General features: G+C 32.3%; 1 protein-coding gene across 1 annotated transcript; it reads right to left on the reverse strand.

Annotated features, from left to right (window-relative positions):
• Nucleotides 1–224: 224 nt before the first annotated feature.
• Nucleotides 225–2,735, reverse strand: LOC112524742. The gene is made up of 2 exons (XM_025134700.1): nt 2,351–2,735; nt 225–1,600 (listed from the first exon to the last, which is right to left on the reverse strand). Exons 1-2 carry the CDS (start codon nt 2,733–2,735, stop codon nt 225–227), a joined length of 1,761 nt encoding a protein of 586 aa, XP_024990468.1.
• Nucleotides 2,736–14,508: the final 11,773 nt, after the last annotated feature.

Genomic DNA, 14,508 nt, shown 5'->3' on the forward strand with positions numbered 1-14,508 from the left:
TTCACTTTTGATATATATATCCAATTTATTTTGTCTTTTATCAAAAAAAAAAATCAAAGTAATGAATAAAAGCAATAATTTTTTATTTTATAAATTTTATATAACGAACAAATACCATGTATTTTTGTAAAATAATATATGGCTCACAACGTTCTAAACCTCCCTTCATTAATGGTGTATAACTATGTATGTCACAACTTATATATATATACATACAAGCATCATCATGTTCCCTTCCCACCACCTCCGGCCACCGCCATCTCCTCCATCTCCGCCCTCGCCGCCTGCTCTCTGAACTTCTTATATATATCACCGGCGTAAAATTTTCTGGTTCTGATCACCAAAATAACTGAAACAAATGCACCGAAAACAGTAGCACCAGTTATAATCAGAAACGCCACCCTAAAACACTCAACCCCTACACACGTCAGATCCTCGCCGGCCTTTCTAGCAATCCCCAAAACCTTCATCTGCTTCTCTGCCTCACTGTCGTACAAGTTTCCGGCCACTTTCACGTTCAGCAAGTACGATCCGATCGGACTTGCCACCGACCCAAAATTGTACAAAGTTGAGTAGTATTTCAGGCCAAAAATCTCCGATATGATGGCAAACAGCAACGGCCATTGAGCTCCGAAGCAAAACCCGATGATCACGGATGCAAAATAGAGCGAATTCGGGACGCCTAATGCGATCAGAATATGGCCGATGCAAGATAGAACTAGGGTTAGGGTTAGCATAAGAGGCCTGGGGAATTTGTACTTTTTTAGAAGGATTTCGGATACGAATCCGGCGGTTACTCTTCCGAGGTAATTCCATATGCTTACGAGGGAGACGAAGGTGCTAATGCTTTGAGTTGGGTAGCCGAGAGATTCTCCGATTTGGCCCAAGTTGTCGATGGCGGTCAAAGTGCCGCCAACGCCGCAAATCGTCGCTAAAAATAGGGTTAACATGTCGATGGAGAAGAGTGCTTGGAGAATTGTGTAGTCCTCGCCTCTTTCCGGTGGCCGGAATACATTCTGGAAGCATGAGGTTTCCTCTTCTTGCTTCGGTGGTGACCATGGCGTTCGTGGCGGTGAGACGGTGGTGTTTGGCACCGGTGGATTATCGGTGACGACTTTTATTTGTGGCGGATCATTTAGCGACGCTTTTTTGTTTTTCCAAATACTGTACTCTTCTCGTATAACCACCGCGATCGGTAGAAAGAGGAGGAAAACAACAACCGCAGCGCTACCACCGTACTCCGCCCGAGGAAATTGGATGGTTTTTTCAACTATGATGATTATCATCAAGAATCCGGCAAGGCCGAGAGATATATATAGAAGATCATAAAAAACTTTAAGCTCGTTCGCTTGTCGAGTCACTTTCATGATTCGGATCGTACGTACAAACACCACGGAAATGACAGCCGGAAGCCAAGCGATGAGCAAAATGAGAGCCTTTTTATCGTCCCCATAGATCGCGTGGTAAATTTGTGTGATGATGGCTCCACTGAGGCCGACAAACCCCTTGAGCAGCCCTAGTACCACCCCTCGGCTCTCCGGGAAGTTTTTTACGCATGTCACTAATGCCCCGGTGTTTGCAAATGATTGCGAATTCGCACCTACATGCACATATACAAAATTAACATCGATTTAGATCAATAAAAACACCAACTTTTAACTATTTTTAACCCTAAAAACATTAAATTTGACCTAGATTTACTGATATTTGTTACTTTTTAACTAAAAGTAACAAAAATCAGTATTATTGTGACTTAAAAGTTTTGAGTCACAATAATTTTTTTTTGCATAACATACAAACGCAGTTTTAATTACACTCAAAACGGTATCCAGAAAGTACTAAAAAAACTGGGTATGGTTATTACCAACGGTCAAAACTGGACGGTAATTTCCGACGGAACACCGCCAAACGTCCCACCACTGGTATTTGTGGCGACGATAACATCCGTCGTTGAATTTTAAAATTTCCGACGGATTTAAAAATATTTTAGTTTTTTTAATTAATTTTCCACGTGCCCGGATGTATGATAGAGTCCAACCATGAACGTTAATAAGGTGTTTGAGATTGCTTATTTAAAACAATTTATGTTTTTTTTTGTAAAAGTGCTTATTAACTTATGTGGTATCAAACCGGAGTTAAATAAAACAAAGTTAAAATCGTAAACTGATAATAAACAGTTTTTCATAAGTCAGGAAGAATTAACTTATCAAAAACAGCTTATTACTGGTTTGGCACCGGTATAAATAGTTTTTTTTTTCTTATCCAAAACACCATAAAATAACTTATCACTGTCGCGGGTGCATTTGAAACGGAAACTGCTTTTTTGCGGTTATAAAACACGAAATCTTACCGATACAAATGTACAAACACATTTGCCAAACTGTTGGTTTGGCAATTCGTTTGGTGACACCCATCCAAATCATGAAATACCCGAAAAAGTTGAGTACGGATCCAATGGAGAGGACGAACCACGGCGGTGTAACTTCGGCAATAAGGCCGGAAAGTACGCCGACGTTGCTGCCGAGGTCTTTGAAGAAGGAGAGCAAGTTGAGGGTGCTTTGATCGTACCCTAGGGACTCTTTGATCACGCCGGAGTAGAGACCGAACATGTAGGTGGCGCCGGCGGCAGACATGATAAGGAAGGAGGCAAACACCATGAACCACCGGCCGTTTAGGATTTGGAGGGTTAAGCTGGCCATTTCTGACCGGCTGCCGGTGTTGGCCGACGTCGCCATCTCTAGAGACTAGGAGGTAACGTGATATCTGTAGATCAAGATTTTATAGCTCTAGTTGTGGTGTACTTCTCATCTCCAAAACAAACGTGGGGACAATATATAGAAATAACGAGAGGGAGAGAGAGTTGACTACATCAATTTGAAAAATATAACCATAATCTATCTTAAAAACTGTTATTTTATACATGAACTAAAATTCAAGATTACAAGTAACTTTGCATAAGTATAATTTATTAAAGCTACATCTTTAAATTCGTGTAACTAATTGCAGATAAACATAATCAGATATACGATAATATTCATTTTTGATATAGAAAACCTAAAATATAATTAAGATAATTATTGAGTTCTAACAGAATGTTTAATTATTATCTTAAAAAAAATATATTATTAAGCCAAAAATAAATTAATTTTTTTTATTAAATCTAAATTAAATTATAATAAAAAATTGAAATAGAAAAGTTATACCAAAAAAACAAAAACTATTAAATAGTTAATTTGATACTAATATCGATTTTTTTTTTAAAATTTTTATGCTATCTTTAAATTTATATTTCATTCAAAAATAAAAACATTACCGTTTTCTCAAAACCACATAAAATCGTATTATATCGATAGAGACAAATAATAAAACTAAACATTGAAATGAAGATTTATCTCGCTGCATTGTGCGAGTACCTTTCTAGTCCTTCCTAATTGGTTTGACCTTGGCTCTAAAAGTTAAAAGTATCAGGAGGTCTTAAGTTCAAATCTAAGGAGAAATAAAAATTCTCTTATGGTAACAGAGGTTCAAATGCGATGGTTCCAAACTATCTGTAAAACAGGTGGTCGTTCTGAGATTAGTCGGCTCGCATAGCGAGTTGGATATCTAGGTTTAATAACAAAAATTGAAAAATATATAGATGAAGGTTTAAATACAAATTAATCAATCAAAAATATTTATGTAAATAACGTGGGTTCATTATTTGCTATGATTTGAATGCTTATGTAAGATGGTTACATGAAACGCTTTATATTAGAAAACAATTGAAATATTTATAAAATCAGATATTTATTTAACTAAATAAACGGTTGAAATAAATTTATAAAGTTCGTAAGAATGACATGATTGTATGTGTAACTTTCTTTCTCTCTATGTATACATATATAATACGTATGTATATGTATATTCATTTAATAACCAATTTCTTAAATATCTCATTCACTTAATTATTGGATTCAATAATTTATTTTGTTCACTTACCATAAGTTATTATTCACAAAGAAAAGCAACGACTGGAGTGGGAGAGTTAGAGTCGAAAAGAGGATTCCTCGCTTCTTTCTCTCATTCAAAACCGTGCATTCAAATTCTAAAATTCGAAAATTTCAACTTTGAATCTTTTTTTGCTACAAATAATTCAAACCCAGATAACAAAATTGAATCTTAGAACAAAAAAAAAAAAAAAACATGTATGAATTTTAAACAAATCATATTTTATCTAATAACTTTTTGATTTCATATATGAACTTTGGTAAAAAAAAATCTGGAACAACCAAAGTTCATACACGAAACAACATCAAAAACTTTAAACAAAAAGCATTGTTTCATCTATGAAATTTGTTAAAACTACCTTAATTATCTCATTCACTTTCTGATTTCACCTATAAACTTTGATAAAACTTTTGGAACATCGAATGTTCATACACGAGAGGAAAAGAAATTAATTCCAAAAATAACTGAATTTAAGGAATAAATGAAATTAAAACTGAATTTAAGAGATGCAAAATGATTTAATTCCAATAATAACCGAATTTGTCTTTTAAAAATAAATCATAATTAACTTTAAAACTATATTTCATTTAGGGAGTGTTTGGGATTGCTTATTTGAAACAACTTATGCTTTTCTACAAAAGCACTTATCAACTTATTATAAGTCAGAAGGGTTTAACTTTTTCAAAAAACTTCTTGTTGTATTGTTCTAAATTAGGATCCAATTAACACATTAAATTGAATTACAGAATTATACTTGATAAACAGTTTTACGTACCTTGTGGAATAGAAGAATTCAGACTCTGGTTAGTGCTTTGTTCTTCATCCATGCTTTTCCAAGATACACCTTTATATCCTCACCGATTTGATGGCAACAGGTAATTCAGAGGATTGCATTTTGTGTTCTTGAGAAAGATAGATGAAATGGCGTATAACTGTTGTATTTATAACAGTGTTTGGCGGTTCTCACCATCAAAGAACCATTTTAACTGTCAATTATTCAACTGTCACACATGCATCATCAATTGGCGCCAAAACAGGTATGCATGTGGACTGATTTATTTATCTGTATACGTAAGCATATATGAATCATATGGTATTATATAAATCATAGATTATTATCTTCAATTTATCTTGTTCATTAAGATGAGCACATATATATATATATATATATATATATATATATATCCATCTTAAGTCTTCATCTTCTCCTGTAGACCTTCCAAGCTTTCATCAATGGCGGTCCTCATCCTCATCAACCTCATCTTCTCCACCATAACCATGCTATCAAACCTTCTATCTCATTTAATCTTCAACACCACCGCATACCTCCTCGTTATCGCAATCCAAGGACTCCGAGTCCCTGGAGAAGCTCTGCAATCCGCAATGGAGCAAATCGCTGATCTGATCAGAACTTGTATTGGGTACGTTTTGGAGGTGGTTATGGAGGTGATGAGTGGGATTGTTGGTCTGGTTTTTGATCTTGTGAAAGAGGGTGTTTTTGGGTCGGTTTCAGCCACCGGAGCAGCGGCGGTAGGGGTGGTGGAGAAGATGAAGTCGGGGTTTGATGGGTTGACGAAGGAGATACCGACGGTGGTGGAGGGTGTGGTGGAGATGGTGACGACGATGGTGTCGGATTTGTGGAGTAATTATATGAACGCTCAGAATTATGTTGTGGAAAATGCTTGAATTTTGGTAAGAAATTGAGGGGTTACAAATGTATAYCRAYTCTACCMTTGTTGATTAAATAAAATGAATATTAATTATTTTTTAATTTTTAATTTCCTAAAATAAAATAATATAATCTAGGTCATTGATCAAGAAAATGGACGGATGAGATTGGTTTACACGGTTTACACAAATGGGTCAAGTTTTCATTTGAACGCTCATTTATATATATATATATATATATATATATATATATATATATGTTACACTTCTTATTACCGGTTTGACAAAGTATAAATTGTTTTTCCAAACATTCAAAATTGTTTAAACCTAATCATAGATAAAAACAATAACTCATATGAATGTCTAAGGTTGGTACTAATTTGCTTAGCATAATGATTACGTGTACGATGAACTTAAAAAATCATTTGTAATTTGCTTAACATAATGATTACGCGATTAAGATGCACGGAGCAATTTATTAAATTATTTTATTGAAATTTCTAAAATTATAAAAAAGGTTTTTATTTATTTAGTGGTGTGCAGAAAGTCATCTGATTAAATTAAAACAATTGATTATTATTAGCAACTCAATTGTAACTGGATCAGTTTGGATCCAAAATTTCAACATGCAAAGTGGATTGGTTGGTTCTTTGTTAACAGTCTAGAATCCAATAAAACTGAATCGAGCTAATTTAGTAACCATTCAATTACTATCCAACTACTATCTAATTAGTAACTATAAATAATTATGAACACTTTTATGATATTGTATTCTAGTTGATATGTATATGTAGTGATTTCTGATGAATTAAAAATATATGTATGAATAATTGTTTAAAACGGTTGATTAATTAGTTGAAAATTGTATCAATGGATCAAATCTGATTCAATTGGTAACTAACAGTAATATCCAATTTATAAAACCGATCTGATCAAATCATTCGTTGGATTGGATCAGATGTCTGATGTTAATTGTATTGAATCGGATAACAAAATCCAACATTTATTAGATGATTGAATCAGATTAGATCCACCTAAATTCATTGGATTTCAACCAATAAACACTCATAATCTACTCCCTCTGCCTAAAAATAGTTGTTAATAAATGATGCACAATTTTAGACCGCGTAATAGTTTCACTTTTTAGTTAACCAAATGATAGATTTATCTTTAATTAATTTCTCTCTCTTTACACATTATAACAAAATCGGGTTTATAGCACACTCCAAATTCTAAACGTCCTAATAGACCTCTTTATAGGACTTAGTTTATAGGACAAAAAAAAAATGAAGTGTCATGTCTAAAGGTGTTGTATTAAGTTTATATGATGTTTTTTGATGTCATAATATGTTTTTTAGGACATTTTTAATATAAAGTGTCTCATTACCAACTTTATAGGATACTATTTGAAAAACTCTCTTATAAAAACAAGTGTCCTATAAAAACTTGAGTTTATAGGACAATTTCTCAAAAGTGTCCTATAAAGTTGTTAATGCGACACTTTGTATTAAAAATGTCCTAAAAAACTTGTTAAGACGCCAAAAACGTCATATAAACTTATTACAACGCCTTTAGATAAGACGTTTTATATTTTGGTTCTATAAATTAAGTCATATAAAACGGTCTATTGGAACACTTAGAGATTATGAGTGTCCTATAAAACTAATTTTGTTGTAGTGACAGCTCTTAAATATTATGCATTAAATAAAAGTAAATTTGAGAATTTAGTCATCTATTTTTGAAACTATACACTTATTTTGAGACAAATATAAATGTTAATATAGACATTTATTTTGGTACGGAGGGAGTATAAGATAATTCTATTTTTAGTAAGTTTAATAAAAGAAATCGAAACTAAACTTAAGATAATGTGTGATTAATGGAAAGCCAAGATTGCATCATTTATATTGAAATTAAGGGTTGGTGGTTTGCCGGGTAAATATTTACCTGTAAGAATCACCATCCTTATTTATCTTGTCGGTAAAATCAACACTATGATTTACTTACCAAATAAAATTTTATTCGACAAAAACGGCATCTTATGCAACAATTTACCCGGTAAGCGCTAATCGTGGTAAGACTCACCCCCTCACTTACCGGGTAAGAGTCTTGGTCCTTGCACCGCTCTTACCATGTAAAATTGTTGATTCTTACCATATTCATTCGGTAAGGTAATCTGACCTGGTAAACGCTTAACCCCGTAAGCGTTTGGTAAACCGCCCCTTAGTAAGCGTCTCTCACCTGGTAGATGCTTACCTGGTAAGGCCGTAAGAGTGACCACTCTAACTTACTAGATAATACTTTCGATCCTTATCTTGCCTCTTATCAGGTAAGATTCTTGGACCTTGTTATACTCACCAGGTAAAATAAATGACTTAGTAAACATTTATCTAATAAATGTTTGGTAAAGGGCCCCTAAGTACCTTGAAAACGGTAAAATGTTGAAATTCACAGTCTCAAACAAAAGGATTTTGGGTTTGAAAATTGGGACAAACCACAAATGTCATTTGTCCAATCGTGACTTTTGCGTACAACCTACAGTTTCTCCTTACGTTTTACATTCTTAATGCATGATTTTTAACCTGATTATGAAATAAAAATGATCCATATGGCATTACACTTGTCGTATTGCTGCTATATCATTTACCAATCTGACTGCTTTTTTGTATATTATAAATAAAAACTCTTTTCTATATAAGCGGTTACGAATCCAGATATATTTTTTAAAGTTCAGAAAAATAACTCGTAAAACAACTTTATTATTATCCTCTGATACCTTTTTTTTATTAGGTTGTTATAAGAATACATTTCAGAAAGAAAAATAACCCCTTTGACTTTTTACGAATTCAATCTTTGGAATTCATATACTCATGATTAGTGACGACGAACCCATATAGGAACTACTTGGCATGATTGATGCGACAAATTTTATGGTTAACAGAACCGTTTAAAGATTCAGTATAAAATTGTGGATTACATAAGTTTTTCTCCTTCCAATGATTTGATGACTGGGTTACTGCAAACAAATACTGTATTTCCAAGATCTGCATTTCTACTTTCAACAAGATATTGCAAGGGCGTTGTTAACGTATTATAAGCTTACAAACGTGTCTTCTTGCCGAAAATACTCTGTGTATTGTTTTCGTACTTGTTACAACAATTTCATCTAGGCATGCAACCTTCCAAAATTTACTTTAACCTATAAAGGTTTTAATTTCGACTATACCCTTTTTATTGCAAACTTTTATATTAGGTAGACATCGTGTTGTGAAATGTCTGTGTCGACTTTCACCAAACTGGCATAAATGCCCCAATAATCCATTTAAATGGAAATGTCAAATACATTTTTCTGGGACAGGAGAGAACTAGAAAACAAATATGACCCATACTCACGAGGGTTTATAATTAAATGTTTCATTCGATATTTTATTATTGGTCGGTATTGACTTTCTGTGTGAAAGTGGCTATGGAAAAGATTACATTACATGATTAACAAGACGAAGATGTGACGGATTTTGAAACCATGATTTAGGTCATATACATGTTTTATAAAATGAAATACATGTTAATCATTGACCCTGCTAGAACTCGTTCCATTTTTACTATGGTGCTTGGTTTTTTATTCCTTTATAAACCAAACTAAATTGACACAGTAAATCCTTTTTCTTTTTATTAACCTGGATATCCAACCTGCTATGCGAGCCGACTAATCTCAGGACGACCACCTGCTTTGCAGATAGCCCGGAGTCACCGCAATTGAATCTCCGTGGCCACAAGGGGATTTTTATTCCTCCTTGGATTTGAACATGTGATCTCCTGATACTTTTGACATAGTAAATTCTATTTGAAAGTAGAGTTTGAGGATAAAAACATATAATTTAGCTTACAGAGTATAACAGTTATTTTGTAAAGATTCCTGACTTGTGGATGCGGGTGAGCAAATTAACATGTAACTAGCACAATAAAAAAAACGTACCTCGTAGCTACATTAAAGCCATAAAAGGACAAGGTAAGACCGAACACATACAGAAGAAGTAAAATGCATCATTAGCTTACCCTGCCAGACCTCTACTATACCCCCAACCTCTGCAACTCTCTAACCCAATTACACTCGCTAGCTACACGTCCCCATATTATTTGAAAATGGGCAATTTCGGACAAAAGATTACCGAGAACATGATGCTATTTTTTCACTTATATTTGTATGGTTTATTATATGATAATCTTTTATACAAACGATGATTTTTAAGCAATCAAAAACCAAGCACGATGACTAAAAAGTTTGATTTCTTGTTTGAAAATAATCAGAAATCATCAGTGCAACAACAAATAAACATGTAAAACGATGTTAAAATCAAGATGATAATATAGTTATAAAATAAATATTATAACAGCGTATTAAATAAAGATGATATGGAGTAAACTAAACAGTCAACCGACAATTTTCTAAATCAAACAATACAATCATGATAAATATGTCGATTTTAAACAAAGCTAATATTTTATTAAGAAACAGTTATAAACTTTAAGACCAGTCTAGATTTTTTTTTTAAAGATAATTAACTGTTTGATCCAACTACCCATCCAAGTTTAATTATTGGGATACCCAATTTTAAATTTCTGCCAAATTTAAATAAACATCGTTTTTGTTTTTGTTTTATTTGATCTTTAAATTCAATGGTATAAAATCGTATATTTTCTTTAATCAAGTTTCAGTTTATATGTAATTTTGGATTAGTAGAAGCAAAAAATTTCAATATTGCATGTAAAATGTAAAATCAACAAAAATACATATAAATTATGTGATTTTGAATATGTGTAGAAGCAATAAAAATAGCTTCAACTTATATAAATCATCTTTTATTACCTCTTAAATGTAATAATTTGTATCCAAACATTATGTTTTTATTTGTATAGATAATCACATGTGATACTATTATTTCATCATATATGATATTAAATTAGAGACACGGACGATTCTCGATGCAATTTTGGTTGTGGGCCAAGTCGCCCTTACACCACTGAGCCCCCGCACAAGTATTATAACATATGATAAAGTTGTTATTAATATGATACTATAATCCATCAAGACCATCACATGTGATGCTAAATCATAGACGCATATAACTTTTGATGCGGCCTAAGTCGTAGAAAACGTCATCCGCACATCACAGGGTCCCCTCATGTGTATTATCACATGTGATAAGGGTGTTATCGCTTTCTCGTAAAATAGAGGTGTTCTCGTTTGAACCTCCACACACACACATATACACATTCAAAGCACAATTCAATTGTTTGTGAGACCCAATCTTAACTATACATTATTAATAGTCAATAAATGTTATTAAAAATATTAATATGTTAGTAATTATTCATTAATTTTTAAAATAAATAAATTTATGATAATATTTAGAGGTAAAGTAGTTTTGTTTTAAATCTCTCTCCTCTCTCCGACAAATCTTACTTTGGCCAAACTTATTGAGGCATACTACACTGTGATAGCCAATGAACTTCTAAAGAGTAAAATACAAACACACTGTAATAGGGGTGAACATCGAACTGGGTACCCGTTTTTTAGAACCGGAACCGGTCCGAAACTGCCGGTTTCAGAATCGGAACCGATGTGATTTGTTCTGGTTCCTAAAATACGGAACCGATCGGGATTGGTTCCAGTTCCGGTTCTCATTATTTTGGAACCGTTAACCGTTGGGTACCCGATTCGGCTGAGTACCTAGAATCGAACAGACGAGCATCCTCTTATCTCTTTAATACAAATTATTTTATGTGTTTATTATATTTAAGAAACCAAAATTGAAATTATTAATTTAAAACTTTTAGGGTTACACTTACTTCCATTTTTTTAAGAGTTGAATTAGTTTTTATCGAATTAGTTTTCACCATTTGTAGTATTTTTTTTTACGTTGATACTTTATAATAAACTAATAATTACTTTCTTATAATATAAAATGATAAATAAAAAAATAGACAACGGGTACCTGGTACCGAATCCAAACGATTCCGGGACCGGTTCCCAAATATAAAGATCGGTGTAACCGGTTTCAGTCACCGCTGTTCTGATTCCTTCATTCCAGGAACTGTTGGTTCCGGGACCGGTTCCATGAATTTTGGCCGGGTACCCACTGTGATACTTACTGAGTTGAGATCCGACCCGATCATCTTAATAGGTTGGTTAAATTTTGGTTGAGACATTTAAGGAAACTGCATAATAAAATATAACAACTATAATAAAAAAAAAGTAATTTAAATTTTAATTAATATTACACTATTTATTAAATTAAATAAATAAATAAGTCAATAGCAATAACTGATTGGCTGAGGTTGGATCTCATGATTATCACAAATTATCGAGTTTACATTTGATTAAACCCATATATATGTATATGTGTGTATATATATGTGTATATATGTACGTATGTATATATATATATATATGTATATATATGTATGTATGTGTGTGTATATATATATATATAGGATTTGGTTTACGTGAGACCAAAGGTTTTTCGTGAGACTCGTAAGACCAATTTATTTTCAATGATCAACTTCATAAGCTAATGATCTAACGGTCTAAAGTTGCACGGTGACAATTTTGTGATTATTGAAAAGTCTTGTGACAATTTTGTGATTATGCATGTTAAGATTGTAGATCTAATCCAAGGGTTGAGAATTCGTCTTACGGGTCTCACGAAAAATCCTGGGTCTTACATGATCTCAAGTCTTTCTCTCTCTCTCTCTCTCTCTCTATATATATATATATATATATATATATATATTCACGTAGAAAATCATACAGGTTCAAAAATCGTTCAATTCCATTTTTTTGACGTGAATGTAAAATCACATGTATTTTTGTACATTAACGACATTTTTCTTGTTTTATTAAATAGTTATTATTCTCGTTTGAACCTTACTTTTTATATATATGGTTCGATAATTAAGTTTGAAAGATGGAAATATTTGTGTGTTTGGTCAATAATTTACTACCTGAAATATTGAAACTTCGAACCAAAATGCAATACGGATACTATCATTCAATGATTGGATTCTTCAAATAAAAATAATTACAATTAAATATTGAAAATTTTTGTAGTTTGTTTATTTAATTAACTAAACAACACAAAATTCACAATCATTTATCAACACACGACTCTGTCGGGACATCATCACATTTTTAGCATGCAAAATCAACATTTTAATTAAATCATGTCAAAATAAATAAAAATAAATAAATTGATTTATAACATATATTGTGCTTTTGCAACGTGTTACTAAATTTTTAGGACATTTTAAAACAAACGTTCTATTAATTTTTATATATGATATTATTTCAAAAAAAAAGTCTTATAAAATAAAATGTGCTATAAAAAAATTGTGCTCCTGTGACGGTTTTTTTCCCTTCAAATTTGTCTTATTAAATAGTTCATAATAAGGGTCTTAAAAATGTTAAGCCGAAAAACGTTCTATAAACTTATTACAACGTTCTACATATTGTTTTGTTACTATAAATTTTAATCATATAGATAAGTCTGTTAATAATAATAAATAAATAAAAAGCCTAACCACAAGGGTGGTGCGTGATTAGTTTAAGCTTGACTCCAAAGGTCAAAAGTACTTGGAGGTCTCAGGTTCAAATCCAATGAGAAATAAAAATCCCCTTGTGGCCACGGAGGTTCAAATACGGTAACTCTGGGCCATCTGCAAAGCAGGTGGTCACCCTGTGATTAGTCGGCTTGCATAGCAGATTGGATATCCAGGTTAATACTTAATATAAATATATTATATAAAAAGGCTAATGCACATTTAAGGATAGTTTATGCGAAAAAAATTCATTACTATTAAGTTATTTTATGTTTACATTTAAAAAAATAATAGTGGCGATTGAACTGATATTAACACAAGAGGCACAACACTAATTACTGATACGAGGTTTTTTTAATTTCTCGTATAATTATAACTAGGCTCGATAATATTTAGTGAAAATTGACCGAAATAGTTCATACATTCAAAAGAATTCATTTTATAGTCGTTTTTTTAAAAGCAAATTTATAAAATAGCTAAGCTAAACCAATTTTTTTTTTTCTAATCTAAAAGAAAAAAGAAAAATGGGATTTATGCAAATTCATAAACAATGAAATATTAAGTTACACTTTATATCATTATAATTATGTAACACTCTATCTCTCATTTGCATAAAATTCACAGATTTCATATAACATGAAATTCAAATGTACACATTGGTCCCAGAGTACACATATGACTACATACAAAAGTAGCTACAAACTTTTTGCTCACATAAATGACATGACTTGTATATAACACATTCTCAAGTACATCTACATATTCAGCTTCCCAAGAATCTACGGATGTAAAACATTAACAATTTCCTTCACATATTTCCCTTCCCTTTACCTTCATATGTGTCCGACCAATAATACACATTTTTGAAAACAAACGAGGGTTAGACCATAAGGTGTAGTGAGTAATTTTCTTGGTTGCTATTACAGTGTGAAAATCACTAAAACACTACTGGAAAGCCACATTTGAAATGATAACATGTAAATAACATTTTATTGTATCAAACCTCTTTTGTGACATCATATATAGATGAGATAACCTCATTTTATAGCATTAAACAACATAATAACCAACTTATCACATCAAACTCATAATACACCAACTTGTCGCATCATTCAGATGCGATGACATATTTCCTCGCACCATTAAGATGCAATAACCCAAACTTGTTGCACCTCAAGGATGCGATAAACATTAGCCTCGCATCACACTGATGCGATAACATATTTCCTCGCACCATTAAGATGCGATAACCCA

The sequence above is a fragment of the Cynara cardunculus genome, assembly GCF_001531365.2.
Source record: "Cynara cardunculus var. scolymus isolate 2C chromosome LG 13, CcrdV1, whole genome shotgun sequence".
Classification (NCBI taxonomy): domain Eukaryota; kingdom Viridiplantae; phylum Streptophyta; class Magnoliopsida; order Asterales; family Asteraceae; genus Cynara; species Cynara cardunculus.

Coding starts and splice junctions, on each gene's coding strand:
- LOC112524742 (XM_025134700.1), bottom strand. CDS start 2,735: ATGGCGACGTCGGCCAACACCGGCAGCCGGTCAGAAATGGCCAGCTTA. Junction 1,601..2,350: donor GTGTTTGTACATTTGTATCG/GTAAGATTTCGT, acceptor ATGTGCATGTAG/GTGCGAATTCGCAATCATTT.